The 22,095-nt window shown below is 43.7% G+C and overlaps 1 protein-coding gene and 1 long non-coding RNA gene across 3 annotated transcripts in view; one reads left to right on the forward strand and one right to left on the reverse strand.

The window, feature by feature from the left end:
• Positions 1-22,095, reverse strand: part of DHX35 (DEAH-box helicase 35) — a 73,444-nt gene that overhangs the window by 13,718 nt on the left and 37,631 nt on the right. The window contains exons 9-17 of one of the 2 annotated variants that reach the window (XM_082430173.1): positions 20,579-20,691; positions 19,527-19,623; positions 18,486-18,644; positions 15,838-16,048; positions 11,010-11,134; positions 7,421-7,475; positions 4,362-4,457; positions 2,220-2,314; positions 488-565 (exon numbers count right to left, since the gene is read on the reverse strand). In XM_082430173.1, the coding sequence (XP_082286299.1) occupies positions 488-565; positions 2,220-2,314; positions 4,362-4,457; positions 7,421-7,475; positions 11,010-11,134; positions 15,838-16,048; positions 18,486-18,644; positions 19,527-19,623; positions 20,579-20,691 (1,029 nt within the window). The remainder of the gene's footprint in view (positions 1-487; positions 566-2,219; positions 2,315-4,361; positions 4,458-7,420; positions 7,476-11,009; positions 11,135-15,837; positions 16,049-18,485; positions 18,645-19,526; positions 19,624-20,578; positions 20,692-22,095) is intronic. The other variant, XM_082430174.1, reaches the window with a different exon arrangement.
• Positions 1-22,095, forward strand: part of LOC309645411 — a 377,709-nt gene that overhangs the window by 5,058 nt on the left and 350,556 nt on the right. The window lies entirely within an intron of this gene.

Raw genomic sequence — 22,095 nt, forward strand, 5'->3', positions numbered from 1 at the left:
TACCATCACCATGGCTAAATCTGGGTAGGGTATGTAAGTATATGTGGATCCCCGACTAAATGTCTTCTCACAGCTTGTCTGGCAGCCGGAGGAGTGGTGGCTGTGTGAAATCTCAAACTCACGTAAACAGCTTTGAAGATTCAAGACCACAAGTTACTCTCAGCCTCATTCATTTGCAGAAAATACATCAGAACTTCCTATTCAAATGTCAGACAGTGTTGTCCAGGAACATGGGGTGGGTGTGAGACGGAGTGAGGAAAGCGTGAGCCAAGGAAGGCCGAGCCTCTGACCCACTGCTGGGGGCCACATCGCTATGCAGGGGAAGCAAGAAACCACCACGGATTAGAAGTTCTGGCAATAATCTAATAGGAAAATAGAGGCCTGCTGGCCCTTCTTTTATAAACTACACTTCCGGAATCCCCGGCCCTAGATCACTTCCAGTGGCCGGGTGCGTGGAGGGGGCCTTCTGAGCGGCAGCTGTGCTTACCTTGATGAACGCTTCATACACATTGAGCGTGGTAAGATGATCACCCTCCTCCACAGCGAATTTTCGGTGCACTCGAATCTGGAGAGAATAAACGCGACGTTTAGAAGCTGACTCTTCTGAGCCTCTTGTCCTGGAGGCAACATTACACGATGAATAGCTCATGGCTTGTAGAGTCAGAAAGACCTGGTCTGCACCCATCCTGACTCTGCCGTTTCCTGAAAGACCTCAGATTGGTCACTTAACCTTTCTCAGCCTGAATTTCCTTATCTAGAAAATTGGAATATTAAACTTGTGTATCAAGACTGCTATGGGATTAAGATAATCCACCATAAAGTACCCGGCACAGGTGTCCGATAAATATTAGTGCTCTTGTCCCTCTCCTCCTCTATCCAGTCAATATCTTCTCTTTCAGAAGAACTCCTCCCAGCCCCTGATAGAAAGAAGGTAAGCTCCAGAAGGGCAAGGGGCCGGCTGTCTGGAGCATGGAAGACACTCTATATTCCTAAGCCACCACTAGCTGTGCAATCCTTTCAAACCCTAACTTTTTCTTTCTGTGAGATCCTGGGCAATGCCATCTGCTCCCATGGGTTCAAGGAACGGCGTATCCAATATATATACAAGTACACAAATACACTTATTGTCTTCAGAATTTGCTCCCTGTATCAAGTAACACATAATTCACCTTCCTTCCTTCCTTCCATTTATTCAATAACAGATATTTCCTGAGCACCTACTATAGGCCAGGCACTGTTCTATGCATTTGGGATATAACAGTGAATACAACAGTGGTGGGAGAAAAACAACAAACAGGATAAATAAGCAAAATATATAGTATGGTAGGTGGTAAGAACAGCTAGAGGAGAGAAATAAAGCAGGGGCAGGGGATGGAGACGGGAGGGGTGTATGTTGCAATTTTAGACACAGTGCTTAGAACTTCACTGTCCTCGTCTTGAAAATGAATTTGCCTGTCCTGAAGTAGGATTGTTAAAAAGGCTAACAGAAGAGCAAACAAACAACAGAACCATCCAGGCACGAAAACTTCGTAACCTGCAGCTATGCAACTGTCAGGGAAGATGGTAACGGTCCATAAGGAAGTTTCTCTCTTCCCTGCTACATTCAGCCCTCTGCTTCTGCTTCTCGACTCTTCCAGCAGGAACCGGCTCTGAGCTCATCTTGGGCCTCCCTCCATCAGGATGCCTCACTTCCCCGGTGCTCTTCAATAGTGTAATTTCTCCTTCACAGTCTTTCCAGCGTTCACCCTTCTAGTTGCCACAGATGCCTGGGCCTTTGGGAGGGCCCTGTCAGCAGCTTGACTTGCCCAGCCTGCTGTGCCCCCGCACTGACTCCTTATATCACTAACGTGCCCACCAAGGTTGCTCTCAGAGCAGCCTTTAAAAAAAAAAAAAAAACTTCCCTTAGGAAGTCAGTAGGACAATGGTTAAGATTTGGGGCTTTGGACTGTGAAAGGCAACTCCATCAATTCTGGCTGTGCAACCATGCATAAGTTACCTAACTTCTCTGTGCCTCCGTCTCTAAAACTGATGATAGTAGTACCTCCCTCCCAGGTCCACGGTGAAGATAAAATGACATGACGCACGTAAAATGTTTGGCACAAGGTCAGGCACACAGTTAACCCTCAAAACATAAGCTGCTCTGTCACCAGCAGTTCCTGGGCAGTTTTAACAGAAGAAAGCCCAAAGTGAGCGAGACTCATATGAACAGTCAGACTTACAGCCTGAGACTTCTGGTTTGAGGGGACCACAAAGACATTCTGGATCTGCATCATGGCGGCAATGCTTAGAATTTCCTGAGAACAGCCGAAATTTCCTATAAACCAAAAAGCATCTTTGATTTCAAACATACAATGTGTCAGTGAGAAGTAAAAGACGTTTCCTGACATTTTCCTTACAGCACATTGTAAACTAAGATCATCTATTTACACGTAGCTTGATTTTTAAAGCTTGTAACATATAAACACTTCACCCTGCCAAATGGGATATCCTATACATGGTCCAGATGGAAGGAGGCCTGGAGGGACCCCACTCCGCGGTGGCCACACCGAGGGACTCTGCCGTGAGGCTCAGTGGGGGCCAGCTTGGCCCCATCACTAGGGCAGGTCAGCTCCACACCTGCTCCCTACTCAATGTGGACACCTAGAATCCTGGCACAAAGCCTGAGAGGGAGAGGGGGCAGGGCATACGGGGGCTGTGTCCCTCGTGCTGTCCCTCGGCTCCTGGACCCTTCTACGAGGCGGCCTCCCTCTCGGCAGGGCTCATTTCACCCGGCAAGCCCGAGGCATCACTAGACCAGGGAAGCACGCTGTGGGCTGCAGCTGCTGCCACCTGGACACAGAGTCTGCGGCAATCAGCCCCCCAGGGCATCAGACAGAGAGCCGAATGGCACCGCATGCTCCCCACAGCTTCTGGCCTCGTGAGTGACCTACTTCCCCAGCCCCAGGCTTAGAATCCTGTTTCTCAGTGTAAGCCTGGTTACTCCAAAACACAATTACAGCTAACTTTCACCACGCTTAGTCTGACATACAGCTTCGTCTATTGCCAGTGAATATAAAGTTAGACAAAAGCAAGAAACAATGAGTATTTCCCTTCTCTAGGTTACTGGGGGGTGGGGAGCACAGGGAAGCGTGTGACAAACCACAGTCTCTAGAGCAGCGGTCCCCAACCTTTTTGGCACCAGGGACAAGTTTCATGGAAGACAATTTTCCACGGACCGGGGAGGGGGATGGGATGGCTCAGGTGGGAACGCGAGCGATGGGCAGCGGCAGACGAAGCTTCGCTCGCTCGCCCGCCGCTCACCTCCTCCTGTGCGGCCCGGTTCCTAATGGCCTCAGACGGGTACCAGTCCGCGGCCCGGGGGCTGGGGACCCCTGCTCTAGATGATTTTGATTTCTAAGTATTAGAAGATCTCCAGGTTATACACTTTTATCCCTTAACTCATATTCTCACAAAAATCTGAAGGTGTCAGAGAAGCTGGGACCCTTGTGCCTTGGTGGTGGGAATACAACATGGTGCAGCCACTGTGGAAGACGGTGCGGTGATTCCTCCAAAAATTAACCATAGAATTATCAGATGATCCAGCGATTCCACTCTAAGTGTACACCTCGAAGAAGTGAAAGCAGGGACTCAAACACATACTTGCACACCCACGTTCACAGCAGCATTATTCACACTAGTCAAAAGGTGGCGGCTCCCTGGGTGTCCACCAACAGAGCAATGGTCTATCCATACAATGGAATATTATTCAGCCTTTAAAAAGAAATGCTGACGCATGCTACAGCGTAAATGAACCTTGAAGACATTATTATACCAAGTGAAAAAGTCAGTCACAAAAGGACAAATATTGTATGATTCTCCTTCTATGAGGTTCCTAGAACAGTCAAATTTCATAGAGACAGAAGGCAGAATGGTGGCTGCAGGAGCTGGGGGAGGACAGAATGGGGAGTTAGTGCTCAATGGGTACAGAGCTCCAGTTTGAAAAAAAATGCAGAAGTTCCAGAGACAGATGGTGGTGGTGGTTGAACAACAACGTGAATGTACTTAATGCTACAGAACTGTACACTCAAAAATGATTAACATGGTAAATTTTATGTTCTGTATGTTATACCACAAATTTTTTAAAATCCCTGTTAAAAAAAAAAATCAGGTGTCAGTACTAGACCCACAGGAAACAAACAAAAGTGTTTACTGAATTAATGACGACTGACCTTGAATCACAAGTTAGCCTCATGCCCCAAACCTTAGATGAAAGCTCCTTCACTGCTCAAAATGTATTGTGCTCTCTTCCCCAGGGTGCACAGAATTTGGGAAACAACTCCCAGACAAAATAAAATCAATGAGGACTGTTGGTCTCCACCTACCTGATTCAAGCAGCATTTTTGCAAACATGGGATTCAAAGGAAACTCTGCTATTCTCATGCCAAGCGGCTCAGTTAGGCGACAGTCTTTGTCCAGCCCTGCCGTAAGAACAGCAACAAAAAGCAGAAGGCATGTACCATGGTGCTGGAAGATGTACAGTTGTTGGGAGAATAAAAGATGATGTATGCTAAACAAAGGTATCCGACCTCAACCTGACCCAGAGTGCTGTTACAATAAAAGAAGAAAAGGTTTCCTCAGTGCTCTTGAATGCTCAATTCTGAAAAACTGATACTTCCGATGGCCTCCATGCGAGGACTTAATTATAAGGAGATAGCCTCACAGCCTCCTCCTGCTCCCACCCTCCCCAGAGACTGCTCTTTCCAAGGGACCGACAACCAGACAGTGCCAAACACAAAGGGCACTTTCCGTAGGGTCCCCAGCAGCCTTTGACTCTGCTGACCACAGCTCCCTGGAAACACTCTTCACCAGCTTCCATGATCCCCCACTCCCCTGCTTCTCTGCCACCTCTCCTGCTCTTCTCTCTGCATCACCTCTGGACCTTTTTCCATGGCCAATTTCTGAGAGGCCACAGATGTCCCAGGCCTCTCAGAAATCTGTGAGCAATTACAAAGCTGATGACTATGAGTCTAAACACACGCCCGGCTCTCTCTTTGGTGCCAACACCAGAGCTGTTTACCCAATTGCCTCCTGGGCTGTTTGCTGAACTGGGCTGACTCCTTCAATTCCTCACATCCCTCCTTGCCTCTTTACCAATAGCCAATTTTCAGGTAGTGGATTCCCAAGATAGAGACTCTCGTTTTACTACGGTTTAGACTAGTCCCAAGATGGAGCATTAAAACACCTGCTGCAGACCTCAGGGCAAGACAGAAAAGGTCATTTCTCTTCTGTTCCCATATAATCATCTCTTTGAAGGTGATAATTCAGCTTATAAATAAATTTAAGTTGGGTGTTTCCCTCTACCTCTTCCAGCTTAGTTACAGCAGTGAAGACATTTAAAATATTTTAAATTTCATTCTGTTTGGAGGAAAATCAGTCCAAATGAAAAACTTCTAAATAGGGGATATTCTCTCATACACATTTCAGATTATCCCAGGAGCCTTTGCTTTCAAGTTCCTATCACATGCTTGAGAACAGAGGATGGAAACCTTTTCTGGCATATGCTCACTCAGGGCTGATGTGATGTAGACCCTAAAGGCCTTTTAAATCATTGAAGATTTTTTTAATCAATAATTGGCTATTCCTTCACAGGAAGGTATCATAAATATAATGAAGATGGACCCCTACCTCACCCTATACAAAAAAATTAACTCAAAATGGATCACAGATCTACTAAATGTAAGAACTAAAACTATAAAAACTCTTCAAAGAAAACCTAGGAGAGATCTTCATGCCCAAGGATTAGGAAATGATTTCTTAGGTAAGACACCAAAAGCACAAGCAATGAAAGAAAAAATACATAAACTGAACCACATAAAAACTTAAGACTTTTGTATTACCAACAATACCATCAAGAAAGTGAAAAGCCAACCCACAGAATGGGAGGAATATTTACAATCACAGATCTGATGAGAAACGTGTATCCGGTATATATAAAGAACTCCTCCAACTCGATAATAAAAAGACAACACCCCAAGTAAAAATGAACAAAGGATCTGAATAGACATTTCTCCAAAAAAGATATACAAATAGCCAATAAGCATACGAAAAAGAGCCCAGCGTCATCAGTCATTAGGGAAATACAAACCAAAATGGCGAGACACCACTTTATACCCACCACGGTGGCTACAGTACATAAAACAGATAAATAACAAGCATTGGCAACCCGTCATTATGTGGAGAAACTGGAACCCTCACACACTGCTGGTAGAAGGTCCACCAAAAACTTGTATGTGGACACTTACAGCAGCATTATTTATATTAGTCAAAAAGGGGAAACAATCCAAATGTTCATCAACTGATAAATGGATAAGAATAATAAGTGGTATATCGATACAATGGAATATTATTCAGCAATAAAAAGAAATGAAGTATCAATACTGCTACAACATAGATAAATCTTGAAAACATCATGCTGAATGAAAAAAGCCAATCACAAAAGACCACATACTATTTGATTCCATTTATATAAAATGTCCAGAATAGGCAAATCTATAGAGACAGGAAGTATATTAGCGGTTGCTTAGGCTGGGATGGGGGAGAGGGAATGGGGAGGGAGGGCTATTGGGTTCAGGTTTTCTTTTTTGGGTGATGAAAATGTTCTAAATGTTCTAAACTTGTAGTGATGGTTGCACAACCCTGTAAATATACTAAAAAGCACTGAACTGTACATTTTAAATGGGTAAATTATACAGCATATGAATTACACCTCAATAAAGACGTTGAGAACCAAAAAAAGAAAAGAGAAAGAATCTCAAAGAACAAAACCTCCACTGAAATTTAATACTGAACTGGATATAACATTCACCTGAGGCAACATTCACAGAAAAGACACAAACTTCCTGAAGAGGTAAATTCAGGCCACAGTTTTCTCTATCTTAAGGTAAATACCGCATTTTCAAACAAAAGAATAGAAGTTCCTCCATAACATGCTGTTTCCTTGCCCAAACAATACCACAGCCTGGTATTCTACCCAATTCTCCACAGGGAACTCCAGGAGTGGAAGGAAGGGGAGTTAGGGAGAGAACACAGAGCCAGATTTCAGAATGGGGTCGAGGGACACAGAAAAAGGCCCAGAGAGGTAACATGTGAAATACTGGTAGAGAATCTTCCAGATGTCTCTTGGAAGTGTAGCTGTGGCGATGGTTATTAATAGCTTCTGATGTACTGACAGGCTTTATAAATTCATTGTCATGACTGGACCTCATTAATCACAGTCCCACCTTCTTCTTTGGATGAGCTTACGTGTCACTAAGAGGATCATACATATGGGGAGAATCAATCCCAGCCTTGAAGATACTAAGAGCCCTAGAGTGAATACAACCTAACTAATATCACATATTAATAAACAGATAAGAAAACACAGAATAAGAGACGGGCATACCTCCCAGAGCATAGAGTAACTCCAACGCCTGAACCATCGACTGTGCTGGAGGGGGCTGTAAAAAACATAAAAACCCTCCTAAGTTAACTTCATCAGGTAACAGCCATAATAATGTGACTTTCCTGGTCAATCCACTCTTCTCTCTAACATGCCCCAGACTTCCCAACCTCCACGCTTCTACTCTTGAAATGTCCTTCCTCTCCCTCTCAGCACCCTTAGTACTACTTGGTCTTTTATCTCAGCTTGACTAAACATTTCCTTTGAAGCTTTCCCTCATGCTCCCCTCCATCAGAAGCGATGGGTTCTTACCTTGAACTACCTCTTTGCTTTCCCTAAACTCTCATCAAACATTTCTAGTTTTTACTTCGTGTCTCAGCCTTCTAAGAAGCCCCGTGACACTGCAGTATTGGTGGATGATTCATCTTTGCATCACCCACAGCCCTGCCCCAGGCCCTGCCTATAGGGGTAACTGACATAGGTTAAATTTGAATTCCTGAAAATAAAAGAGAATGCTAGAAATCTGAAGCTAAGCAAAGCTGATATTGTGACCTTCAGTCTGAGTCTCCGGATCCTTACTATGTTCTTTCCTTCCACGCACCTTTACTGAGCATCTACTAAGTACCAAGCATCATTACTATCATCTTCTAAATTATTTCATCTATCAGCCACATAATAAAATTATAGTCCTTTCACAAACTGCGCAGTTTTTTTTTCTTAAATGCATTCACAACAAATGTATTTTAAGTATCACGCTGTTTTAGTTCAATTTTACAGATGAGGAGAGTGAATAACAAAAAGTAAAAGACATTTGAACAAGATCCTAGAGGCAGTTGGTGGCAAAGCCAGAGACTGAATTCAGGTCTCATTCTTTCCACTCTACCCCACCCACTGACTGCCAAGGAACAAAGCTGTACTTCTCAAAGTTGCGCTGACTGCACGCACACACAGATGAGGGTAGGAACTAGACCTGATTAACTATACACTGGGGATTCAACAAGTCACTGTTGACTAAATCATGTAACTGATTCACTAGCCTTTCCTCAGCGCCCACGACATCCTACTTTACAAAGAGGCAACATACACAGAGCACCTAAATGGAGGAGCTTAACCCCTCTGGGATCTTTTATTACACTGAGATTACATGAATAATGGATAGCTCAAGCACTGAATGTGGTTCTGAATAATTACAGAACAAAACGGACAGGAGTCTCTTCGACTCCTTTCAATCTCTGAAGAGACAGGAGTCTCTTCGACTCCTTTCAATCTTTGGCCCTGTTTCCAGTCAATCACCAAGCCCGATGAATTCTGCTCTTAGAATTCATCATCAATTAAAAAAACCCACACCTTTACCCGCCCCCTTCTCCAATCACATCCGGAGTATTTTCACCTCAACACACATTTACTAGTATTTCTCTATGGCTTCATCTGATTCAGGATCATATGCAAACGCTGTTTCAATGTAGTTGGAAGGACTGTGTGTGTATAATTTTAGCTTGTTTTTCTCACTGCCTGCTTTTCTGTTCCCTCTGTTTCTTGTACCCACGGACACTTCACAGAAAATACCCTGGGACAACAGCATACTATTCTGACAAGGTCATACACTGAAATAAGCAACTTTCTTACCACTGGGCAACTGAGTTCTTTTAGTTCTTTGCTACTGTAATCATCACTGCTAAATATACAAAATTATATGCATCCTGTGATTTCAACTGTGAAAAAACACAATTTCAGGAGGAAATAACCAGAAGGGAATATATGAAGATGAACTTATATGTATTTTCCTCATTTTTCAGTTGTCTGAAAGTTTATAATTTTCATTATTATATTTTTAATTTAATATAAAATGATACTATAAACATTATCCTACATGTAAGTTCTTTGTTTCTTTTGAATTATTTTTTTCAGGAGAAAATTCCCTGAGAAGAAATACCAGGCATTTCTACAGCTCATAAAATAATGTCAGAAAGTCCTCCATGAGGACTGAAACAGAATATAAAACCACTTTCCCCAAACTGTGTCAGCTTTGGATTTTATCATTTTTCTTTATGTTTGATCATTCAATTAATGTACAGTGGTACAGCTATTTCAATTTGCATTTATCTCTCCTAGAGAAGCCAAACATGTTCTAACGTTAGTTACTATTTGTGCTGTTCCCTTTCCTTTAGCGGGTATTCGATGTATTCACAAGGACGTCTGAAAACTCTATAGTTTTTGAGACACTGATCTGTCCTTTTTGCCCTTATGTTTTCCTTTAATCTGAGACGTGGAGCTTTTCATGAGCTTTTGATTTGCATATACTGTTCACTTTTCTGTATAATTTCTTGTACTATATACCAACATTCAAAGCGTATATTTTCTCCATACTTATGAGAAATAAGTATGTTTTCTTTGGGAGAGCAGATGATATTGTTACATTTTCTTCTTTCATTTGCCCAGTTTATCATGACATGCTACATTAGGGACTTAGCATCCAGGAATCTAGCCTTGTTACACATCATATACCAACAGAGTTGGGATATAATAAGGAGTTAAAAATGCAAGCTTTCAAATCATAAAAATTCAAGAAGAAAACATGAGTGAATATTTATTAACTGACCTAGATGTGGGGAAATGCTTCAAAGGCACAAGAATAACAGAAGAAATCACAGAGGTAAAGATAGAAAGATATTACTATCTTTGCTTAGAATGGCTGCACATAAACAAATAAACAAACAATAAAATACAATACAATCAGAAGAACTGTTTGCAAGAAATACTATAGACAAAGGTTAATGTGTTCAATAGTTAACGGACTCTTAATCACTAATAAACACTAATTCTAACAGATAAATGGCTTATCTGTTAGATAAGATTATGTAGATTTCTTCTTATATTTCAGAAGAAATATAAAGTGGCCAATAATTTTTTTTTAATCTTATGAGAAATCAAAAAAGATAGATACAGATAATATTTTTCCTCCTTCCCCCCCACCAAATCAAATTAGCAAAACTCTAAAAGAAAATAACAGGGCATGATAGGGGTATAGTGAGTCAGGCATTCATGCACTGCTGGAGTTTATGCCTGTAAAGGAATTCGGCCTTGTATCAAGGATCTATGAAATGACCATGGCCCTTTGACCCAATAATCCCACTCCTGGAAACTGACCTTGGGAAATAATCAGAAATGCAATCAGCCATAAGGACTTTCCCTGCAGCTCTATCAGAGCCCTCTTGGCTCCCCCAGTCATGACACTTGGGCACCTAGGCCTACACACACACTCCTGCCCTGGATAACTCCACCTCTCCCGACCTGCTGAGATCCCACTTGGGTTTCAGGTCTCGCCTCAGACATGACTAAGTGGGCTGCGGGCCTTTCCTTTGTCTCTCAGAGCACTGGGCACAGGCACTGTCATTACCCACTTACTTGTCTCTCTCCCCCAACAGACAAGAACAGAATTGTGTCAGCCTTGTCTGGCTGTATTCCCCTGAACCCTGCACACAACACACAAGCTAAGTGAAAAAACCCAGAAAGGCAGCATGCTCTGTATCAATGTCCTGACACTCCCCTGGGAGCACTCTGGCCTCCCAGACGGACAGAAGGCAGGACTTACCGACATGAAGTGGAACCTGAGGATGTTGTCGATCCCCAGCGCCTTCAGCTGCAGGATGACGGGGGCCAGATTGCTCCGCTGCATCTCAGGAACGGTGGATTGAGGCAGCTGGTCAAAGGCTTCCTCTGAGGATAAGAAATCAGAACTGTTTGGGATCAAATGTCACAATCAAATGCAATCATTATGCCAAAGAACAGTTCTCCTTCTCTAACTTTAATGAGAGGCTCTAGGAGTCTAGGCTCAGATGCATATGATATTGTGATATAAAGTTGTTTCCTATTTAGGAAAGATCCTTCTATTTTTTAAATACCTTAGATAAATACATTTGAACAATATTATCTTTATAAAAGTTTCTCCTTTTACTTTAGAATGCTTTTTAAAATGTGCTTCTTGGACTTCCCTGGTGGCGCAGTGGTTAAGAATCCGCCTGCCTATGCAGGGGACACGGGTTCGAGCCCTGGTCTGGGAAGATCCCACATGCCGCGGAGCAACTAAGCCCATGCACCACAACTACTGAGCCTGCGCTCTACAGCCCACGAGCCACAACTACTGAGCCCGCATGCCACAACTACGGAAGCTGGCGTGCCTAGAGCCTGTGCTCCGCAACAAGATAAGCCACCGCAATGAGAAGCCCGCGCACCGCAATGAGAAGCCCGCGCAACGAAGAGTAGCCCCCGCTCGCCACAACTAGAGAAGGCCCGCACACAGCAACGAAGACCCAATGCAGCCAAAAATAAATAAATTAATTAATTAATAAAAATAAAATAAAATGTGCTTCTTGTTAGCAAAACATTAAATCAAAGCAACAAGTATTTGCTGAATCACTATGGGTGGCCAATTCCCATTCCCTCTGCTTGGGATGGAGTAAGTCAAGCAGGCCAGAACTACACATAAAAGCAAAGAACAATTTCAAGATAAATCACCAAATATAACCAGAACATAACCAAAGTATCTCCAAAATATAAAACAAATGACCAATCCTTATAAAGAGCAAAATTTGTCCAAATCTAACTTTCTAAATTGAGCCAGGCACACACGTCACTCCCAGAATCTGATGCTGGCCCAAACAGATTAATGAATGCTTACATGTGCCATCAGGAACAAAAGGTGTCCTCAAACAGGAAAAAGCACCACTAGGTTCAGAGGTGCCAAGATGGGAGGGGCAGGAGAGGGGAGAGGGAGGAAAGGGATTCTGGGAAGCCTTTTTATAAAAGCTAGATAAAAAGGGTGGGGAAAAAACAGGTAGGAAGAGATTAAATCCTTTTTGTGTATATTCAGAAAGCTTAAGGATCATATAGAGGAGGATTACATACAAAATCCTCCCACATCAGTCAACACTTTAACTGTGCACACCCTCTTTCACACAAAGGTGGCTCAACTTCCATTCAGATCATAAGTCTTTAGTTAACTAGAGAAAAATCAGAACAAAACAAAAGGTGTCGTGAAGAAATAGCACTACCACTGAAGGACTTCAGAAAGCTTTAATTTGAGAAAACAGACAATAAATACTCTGTGAACTGACTGATACAACTTGCCAGATGCTTGGGTCTACTTGGAAGGTTCTGGGTAACAGGCAACAGCAGGAAGTTCCAAATGGGATATTCCCTTCAGGTTTCAAGAGTGTTTGGGGGATAGCCTTTTGGTAGGATAACCACATTTGCCAAGCACACTGCTGACCAAGGCAGAAACAAAGTTATCAGATAAGAGGACGATCCTGCTGAGAAGACGCTCACAGGATGTAGGTGTTTCCTAAGAGTTCAATGACGCTCAATTAAACTCTACTGAGACCTCAAGTACACAAGGCATTGGGCCAAGAGCTGCAGGAGCTGTAGGCCAATGGCTCTTGAGAAGTCTCAGTGATTCAAAGGGGCCTGGGACCAAGATGAGGAACAGGCTAGGTCCCAGTGAGGGGTCCTCCCAAAGAGAAATGGAGGCAGAGGGAAGAAGGAAGGACAGATGGTGGGAGAAGGCATTTGAGGGCACTGACACGTGAGAGAGGACTTCAAGGATAAGGAGGATCTGTTGGGCAGAGGAAACAGCCCATGAAAAGGTATCAAAGGTTTGAGAGGTGGATGTGGGAAAACAGAAGGTATGTCCAAGAAGAGTGCAGCTCAGCAGGGATGCAGTGTAGGGAGGGTGCTGGTGGACAACAGGAGAAGACAAGCTAGAAATAGTCCCGTAAGGCCCTGGGAAACTGTTAAGGGTCTGAGCAGGTAGCACCCTGCTCAGAGCTGCGTTTTCTGGAAGCAGGCTAGCGGAGAAAGCCTAGAGGCTGGATCTAACGTAGCCCATTACATGGCCTCTCCTCAACCTCACCTCCACTAAAACTGCTCATGCTAAGGACTCCAGTGACCTTTTAACCAAATCCACTTGCCAATCTTTAGTCCACAGTCTACTGTTTGATTTCTTTGGAGCATGAGACGATGCTGGCCATTTCCTCTTTAAAAGTAACTTGAGTTCCTCAAGTTAAACAAAGAATTACCATATGACCCTGCAATTCCACTCACTCCTAGGTGTATACCCAAAGGAATTAAAAACAGGTACTCAAACAAGTACACGTACATGCTTGTTCATAGCAGCACTATCCACAATAGCCAGAAGGTGTAAACACCATCAACTAATGAATAAACAAATTGTGGTACATCCATACAATAGAATATTATTCAGCCACAAAAAGGAATGAAGTACTAATACAATGTAAGTGAACCTGGAAAACATTACGCTGAATGAAAGAAACCAGATGCAAAACATCATATTATATGATTTAATTTATATGAAATATCCAAAACAGATACAGTCTTCCCTTGGTATCCACAGGAGATTGGTTCCAGGACACCCCTCTCCCCCACTGCAGACACCAAAATCTGAGGATGCTCAAGTCCCTTATATAAAATGGCACGGTATTTGCATATAACCTACACACATCCTCCTGAATACTTTAAATCATCTCTAGATGACTTATAGTACCTAATACAATGTAAACGCTATGTAAACAGTTGCTGGTGTGCGGGCAAATTCAAGTTTTGCTTTCTGGAACTTTCTGGGATTTTCTTCCCAAATATTTTCAATCTGTAGTTGGTTGAATCTGCAGATACGAAGGGCTGACTGTCAATCCAGAAAGACAGAACAAAGACTGTTGGTTGTTGGTTGTCAGCGGCTGGGGGCAGGGAGAAATGGAGGAAAAACTGCTTAATGGGTTAGGAGTTTTACTTTGGAGTGACGAAAATGTTTTGAAACCAGATAAAGGTGGTGGTTGCACACTGTGAACCGTAATAAATGTCACTGAACTGTTCAAGTTAAAATGGTTAATTTCGTGTTATGTAAATTTCACCTTAATAAATTTTTTGTTTGTTTGTTTGTTTGTTTTCTTAAAACTTCGTCCTCCCCGTATTTCAGTTCGTCTTTTAGCCCTGGTTCTCCTCTTTGCACTTCTGTCATTCCTTCTTAGCACCTTCAGTAGAAGACCCTCACCTCTCTGGTTTCAGGCTCTGCCTTCCCCCTCCCTCCCATGACTCCTCCTTACCCGCTTCCTCCCCTCCAAGCACTGGTACATTCCACTCCCTCTGCCTGGTGTGCTGGAATCTAATCTCCACTGCTATCCCTTCACCTGGATTTACTAATGGGCTGCCAATAAGATTGGGCTCAATTACCGACTGTGGAGCCCTCTCCAACAGGATAACTCCCTGCTCTCTGCTTCCAAGGCTCACTCCATTAAGGTGACCCTATCACACCATAATATGCTGATCTGCTCATGAGCCTGTCTCCACCACCAAGCTGTCAGCCATGTGGCCACAGACCATGTCTCACCTGGCCCTAGATTTCCAAGCCTTGTCTCCATGCATGGCACAGAGCAGGTGCTCTGTAAACATTTGCTAAAAGAATAAATGATGTCAAGGACTGAACAAGGACGACAGTAACCAGAAAGCAAAGAAGAGATAAGTGGTAAACCCCCCCGGATCTGGTACATGATGGCAGACGGATATTAGACAGAGGAGGGAATGAAAAATGATTTGAAAATTAAGTCTGGACAATTGAGAGAAACCTTGATACCATCGCCCACAAAAGAGAAGTACAAAGAAGGAAAGAGCAGCTCTGGGGACATCATTTTCTGTAGGTAAGGCTGTCATCTAGTTGGAGAGAAAGCTCCTTAAGAGCTGGGACAGTCTTTATTGTCATTTCATTTTGCTCCCTCAGAGCCTAGCATGGTGCATGGCACAGAGCAGGAGTTGACCAACTAATTGCTTTCTATCAATGAGTCTCAGGAGAGATCCTGTCAGTTTAGCTCTGCAAAGATGCTCTGAACCAGAGGTAAAGATGGAACCCAGCGGCGGGGGGCGATGAATTGGGAGATTGGGACTGACATGTATACACTAATGTGTATAAAATGGATGACTAATAGGAAAATAAATAAACATTAAAAAAAAAAGATGGAACCCAATGCGAGGACCCACAGGATTCAAGGATCCCAGAACCAGAAAATGGCACACAAAGCTAAGGGAAAGGTAAGAAAGACAGGACCTGAGCCGCAGGGCCCAAGTTACATGTCACATGGCTACAGAGAGGCTGAGGCACAGACATTAGGTTAGAAAGGAGATGTCAAATAACCGGTGATTCGTGGTCCAGCTTTGGCCAGCAGGGAGCAGTAGCAAAGAAGTGCCACATTTGGAGTGAGGAAGGTGGCGGAGGCCAGATTACCGAAGGCCTTGTGAGGGAAGTCTGGATCTTATATTAAGTTCTGCCTATTACGGTAGATATCTGTAATATTCTCTGATGCCCAGGCTGAGTATTAGAAAGTCAAAACCCTTTTAAAAAAAAAAGCCAAACTTACCTGTATAAAGGCGGTAACATTTTCCTGAGCGGCTGCGGCCACCACGTCCTGCTCGCTGGCTGGCTGATGCCTGGGACACTGGGACCACCACCAAGCACTCAATAGCTGTCCTGGGGTTGTAGGCTCGGAGTTTCACAAAGCCACAGTCAATCACATACACAATCCCACTGATTGTGATGGAGGTTTCTGCTACATTGGTGGCCACTATCACCTAGGCTCCCCACAGGAAGGAGAGTAAGGATAAAAGTTATTTGGTTCTTTTCACTCAGAATAAACTAATCAAAATCCTAAAAGATTTTAAGATATTTCTGACAGTGCAGAACCTGTGAGAGGCAGTTTGGTATCCTGGATAGAGCATGATGAGTTTTAGGGTCAGGGCGCCCTGGGTTTGAATTCTCCCTAAGTGTGGGACCTTGAACAAATTACTTAACCTCCTGAGCATGTTTCCTTGTCTCCATAATAATATTTACCCTCTCCCGGGGCTCTTAAGGGGATTGAATGTGAAATATACATGAAGTGATTACAGCCTGGTACCTGGAGTACTTGGCCCAGAGTGACATTCAACAAATGTTAGTTTTTACCTTTTGTACAACTTAAGTAAATCACCACCTTGTACATGTCTGGTCATTTGCTCACTCACATTCTAACTGCTTTCTGAGGGTCTGCACGTTGCCAGGCACTCTTCAAGCTGCCAGGAATGTATGATGGACAAGAGTCTACATTCCAGTATGAGTGTTTGGGTACAGAAATAATGAACATAAACAAGAGAGTGACTGGGAAGAAAATGCAACAGGGTAATACTCTAATATTATGTAGCATTCAATGTATACATCACATATTATAATATTATAATAATGGAGTGTGCTACTTCAGGTTAGATGGCCAGGGAAAGCCTCTCTAAAAGATGATTTGGGGCTGAGACCTGAGTACTAAGCAGCAGCCAGCCCTACAGGGATCCAGGCAGAGGAAGCAGAAACAGCCCATGCAGCCAGAGACCAGAGTAAATAAACACAAGACGAGCTTCGGCGGGAGGCGGGGACCAGATCATGCACAGTCTCTGGGCCACGTGAGGGGTTTGCATTTTATTCTAAGGGCACTGGGCGCTGCCCCCGGAAGGTGTGAAGCAGCAGGAGACGTACAGATAGCACTTAGAACTTTTTTCGGGCACTTTTACATCAATCATTTTATAAAAAATCTTCCTACCGTTTTTATGTACTAGAGTCAGGATATGAAACCATCTATCTAAAAGTTACTGTTATTCATGCTTTACAGCTGAGAAAACTGGGCCTCAGGGTTGAGTAACTCATCCCAGGGCACACGGTAACCCAGGCCTCCTGACTAGTTGGCTGCGGGTCACGTTTGACCGGACAGACTTGAGCTGCTCCGTCCCAGTGGCCAGGAGGCAGGGTGCCCTCTTGCAAGTGGCCTGAAGTTGGGAGGGGATCCTCAGACCTGTCGTCCCTCACCTGCTGTGTTCTCTGCCACCTGCTGATAAACAGCTACTCTAAGCTGACTTCGGGCCAGTTCTGTACCTTCCTCATCTGACGGAAGGGAAAACAGAGCAAGGCCCAGGGAGGCGATGAACAGGAAGCAGACTGGCTGCCTGTTGGCTCCTTTAAACCGATGCTTCTCACCACGCCCTTCCCCACCCCAATTTCAAGGCCAAGGATGTTTAAGCCACACCTTGAATTAACTGACTCAAACTTGGCTCTATAGGCAAACTGATGCTTCAAACAAATGGTTTAGAAACCATTTTGTAGGAACTAATCTAGTGTTCTTGACAGAGCACGATCCACCGAGACAGTCCTTTAAAGTCCTTCTGTGGGGCAGGTTTAGAAATCTTTGCAACACATTATTTATTGTGCACTTTTAGATCTCCTGCACAGAAACATGGACTTTAAGTTCTTAAAGAGACCTTCCTATTTAGCAAGTTTTACTTCAATTTAAAATAAATCTTTCCATATACCCGGACAAAACTGTAATTCAAAAAGATACATGCACCCCTACGTTCACAGCAGCACTGTTCACAACAGCCAAAACATGGAAACAACCTGAATGTCCATCGACAGATGAATGGATAAAGAGGATGTGGTACATATATACAATGGAATACTACTCGGCCATAAAAAAAGAGTAAAATAATGCCATTTGCAGCAACATGGATGCAACTTGAGATTATCATACTAAGTGAAGTCAGTCAGAAAGAGAAAGACAAATACCGTATGATATCACTTATATGTGGAATCTAAAATATGGCACAAATGAACTTATCTAGGAAACAGAAACAGACTCATAGATATAGAGATCAGACTTGTGGTTGCCAAGGGGGTGGGGGGAGGGAGAGGGATGGACTGGGAGTTTTGGGTTGGTAGATACAAACTATTACATTTAGAATGGATAAACAACAAGGTTCTAATGCATAGCACAGGGAACTATGTCCAGTCTCCTGGGATAAACCATAATGGAAAAGAATGTATGTATGTGTGTGGCTGAGTCACCTTGCTGTACAGCAGAGACTGGCACAACATTGTACATCAACTCTACTTCCATAAAAAAAATTTTTTTTAATAAAATAAAATAAATCTTTCTAGTGGATAGCAAAGGAGCACCAACGTGATTATAGTCCTTGGTCCTCGGGTTAGACTCACCTTTCTGACAGTGCGTGACACCCTTTCAAACACTTTCATTTGCTCAAAGGAAGGCAGTCCCGCATACATGGGGAGAACCCGGAGGTGCCTCTTCATCCCGGTCCGACCCAGTGCTCGAGCCTGCTCTATCAGCATAGACACAACAGTTTCTACCTCTTCCTAAAATCATCGAACCAGGAACCAAAGAAAATGAGATCAATTTGAAGCATGTCATTTTATCATACTGCAAGAAAATGAAAGTTGGGATGAGGATTTCAAATGTGGTCAGATTCATGACTGTCGGAGCCATCACGTTCCACGCTGGGGTGGTATTTAATCAAATGCTACCGAACAATGGTGCCGACGGGGGTGAAAATTTGCAACTGTCAGGTTAATCACTGAAATCTACACTATCTGCGGTCAATAGAAGAATTCCTGATACACCAAAACTATGACTTTCACTGAGTTTTTTTTTTTATGCTCTGTGGCAAACAGCGTGGCATACATATGGACAAGTTGTGGCATACAAAATCACTATAAGCTTTCCCTAGAAAAGATCACTGAACCATGGAAAACGTTTGACAGTGGAAATGATTACAACTAGAAGGTAGCTCTGAACAGAGCTACAACCCTGCGTGAGCATTCGGGCTTGTTCAGTTGTTTCTCCAGTGATGTGCCTACTTGTCCCCTCCAGGATGAGCTGCAAAGGTATCACTGGGAAAAGGGGCTGCAGCGACAACAAGCATGCACGAAATGTACCTCATGCAGGATTCAATTCTGGTATCACAACGGCCCACTGAACTCTCTAATTTACTCTGGAATTGGCTAATAAATTTAAAATACATTTAACCCTCTGCAGACAGAACAGGCAGGAACTAATGACTCTCTGGCAATTGAGTTAATAGATGAATGACATCAAACAATTTTTTATGCAATCAAGTAACCACCAAAATACAATAAAACATGAAATCAGTGGGTAAGTAAAGTAACAGCCCTCTGTATAAATTTTGGTGCTGCCTTAACGTGTCTGCTCACCACAGAGAAAAGGTCCGATGGAATTACCTGGCCAGTGAGAAATGCTAATATGTCTCCATCTCCCTCTGTCTGGTGAATTTTCATCACAGTTTCTACAGTTGATTTGATATAATCTGGAACAGGACTGAAAAGATGTGTGAGATAAATTCATCACTAGAATATGCTCATTAATTATAGATCAATTACCCTAGTAATCTGGCAGCGAAGCCTCGTGAAAGTTAAGTTTGGGCCTGCCCAGCAGGTAATCAATTTATGAATAATTATTGATAAAAAAAACATTCATTCTTTTTTTTTCTTTTTTTAAATGCGGCATTCAAAAACAATCCGTAATTACATGTAAACTATGATTTTTGGCTTTATTTGCAGAGACATAAAAGCAATAAACCCATGCAAACAGATGTCCCATCTTTAGCATGCAAGGATGCCTGGCCAGGGAAACTGGATCTATGGTCCCAGTGCTGAATTCCACACTCTATTTCCCCTCCTGACCACTGGCAGCATGTCTGACAGGAGCTAATGGGTGTCCTGTCCCACTAGAATCACTCAGAAGTCAAGCCCACAACTCTCTGCATTCATCTGCCACTGGCCCAGGCTCCTGGTCTTTGTCTGTCCAGTGAGTAGGGGAAGGAATTAGGATGACTCCTTCCTGTCCAAGGAGGCTCCTCCCGAAAATGTCAACCAGGCCTTCTTGCTAAGATGTAAAGAGCTGAGAAGCAAATGATTCAAATCACTAATACTGCCCAAGCTGACAGACAGCCTAGTAAAGCCCAGTTCTGACAACTATAGAACCCTCCTCCCTGCGACACTGTTACCATTTTGCTCTTTCCAGCTGAGCCCACGGACCACAGAGTCATAGAAACCTGCACATCAGTATGGAGAGTTTAAACTAAATCCAGCAGTGATACTGAGCAGGGTTCCAGAACACCCTATCGATGATGGGAGGTGCAAAACACGCCCGCCCCTCCTCAGCAGTCTGGCACATCGCCCTCAGAGCCGCAAGCAGATGCAACTGCTTCTCATCCCACAGAACAGGCCTAGTTTTCTAATCGCCCTCATTAAAAATGCAAGGATCATCAAACCTTTGTAGATAAAAGATATCCACTGGAAATGTTCGTCCTTCTACTGTAAGGATCACGCACGTATCCCTGGCTGGGTCACTGGTGTCATTTTGATTAAAGAAATCCCAAAATTTCTAAAAGAAAAAAAAAAATCAATTCTTCATTCCTCTCAAAAAAAAAAAAAGAGGGGCTTCCCTGGTGGCGCAGTGGTTGAGAGTCCACCTGCCAATGCAGGGCACACGGGTTTGAGCCCTGGTCTGGGAAAATCCCACATGCCGCGGAGCAACTAGGCCCGTGAGCCACAACTACTGAGCCTGCGCGTCTGGAGCCTGTGCTCCGCAACGAGAGGCCGCGATAGTGAGAGGCCCGCGCATCGCGATGAAGAGTGGCCCCCGCTTGCCACAACTAGAGAAAGCCCTCGCACAGAAATGAAGACCCAACACAGCCAAAAATAAATAAATAAATAAATTTATAAAAAAGAAAAAAGAAACCAGGAGCAAGGTGACAAGTCCAGGCTGTGGGGAAGAGGGTTTAAAAACAAAAAAAAAAAAAAAAAGGTTCATAGTAACTCATGGAAAGTAAGAAAACAATATAAAACTGGTAGAGCAGGGGGTGGGGAGTAGGGATTGGATATATATAATACAAACTAGGGGTTACAAAATAATTATTAAAAATCATATTTTTATTATTGCAATTTTGGAGAATCGCATGTCAATGACAGACTCTTTACTGAAGACTTGATAGAAATGATAAAAGTTAGATTTCCAAACTGCATTCAGCAGTGCATCTGAGTCAACATGCAGCTGTGCTATTGATCTTAACCCACCCACACCCGCCCCCCGAACCCCCATATTTTGTTTAACAGAAAATTAGGTCAGAAGGTGTAACTGAAGTTAAATATGGATTAAATCAGGTTGATGTGTAGCTCTGATCTGGAAAGCACAGCTCTGATCACACAAGTTATCAGGGTATAGAGGAAGCGTGTACGTCTATGAACAGTAGATGTGTCCCTGGTAGCACAGTTACAGATCTGCATGTACTCTATATGTACGGGGACAGAGTCCTCCCCATCTTTACATGCCCCACAGGAAGCAGCACAACACTTTGTATGGGGCAGGTCGGCAAGCATTCACTTCTCCGATGCTCCCACAGGACCCTGTTGAGAAGAGTGGCTCTTGGCAATTCCTCCCGAATAGGTGGCCACGTCCTCTTCAATGGCACTTGACCACCAGACCTGCAGTCTATAGGGAGGCCTGACGTGAGAGCGCTGGCCAACGATGGGGGAGGGAGACTCCACCGAAGATGCCGTCTTGGGGCATGTGACCCAAGACACACAGAGAAGTTGAGACCGAGAAGAACCAAGTGACCAAGCCAGCAGGCACGGAGTGCTGGAGGGGGGCTGCTGTCTAGCTGCAGGGGCACAGACATCCAATAAGGTGGAGCACGCCATTATCTGACTCTCAGTGACCTTCCCGTTCCCCTGAGGCCTGGCCCGGCATCACTTTCTCTTCTCCTAGGAGGCCTGGCCATGTGATCCC

The sequence above is a fragment of the Balaenoptera physalus genome (assembly GCF_965194825.1).
Source record: "Balaenoptera physalus genome assembly, chromosome: 16".
NCBI lineage: Eukaryota > Metazoa > Chordata > Mammalia > Artiodactyla > Balaenopteridae > Balaenoptera > Balaenoptera physalus.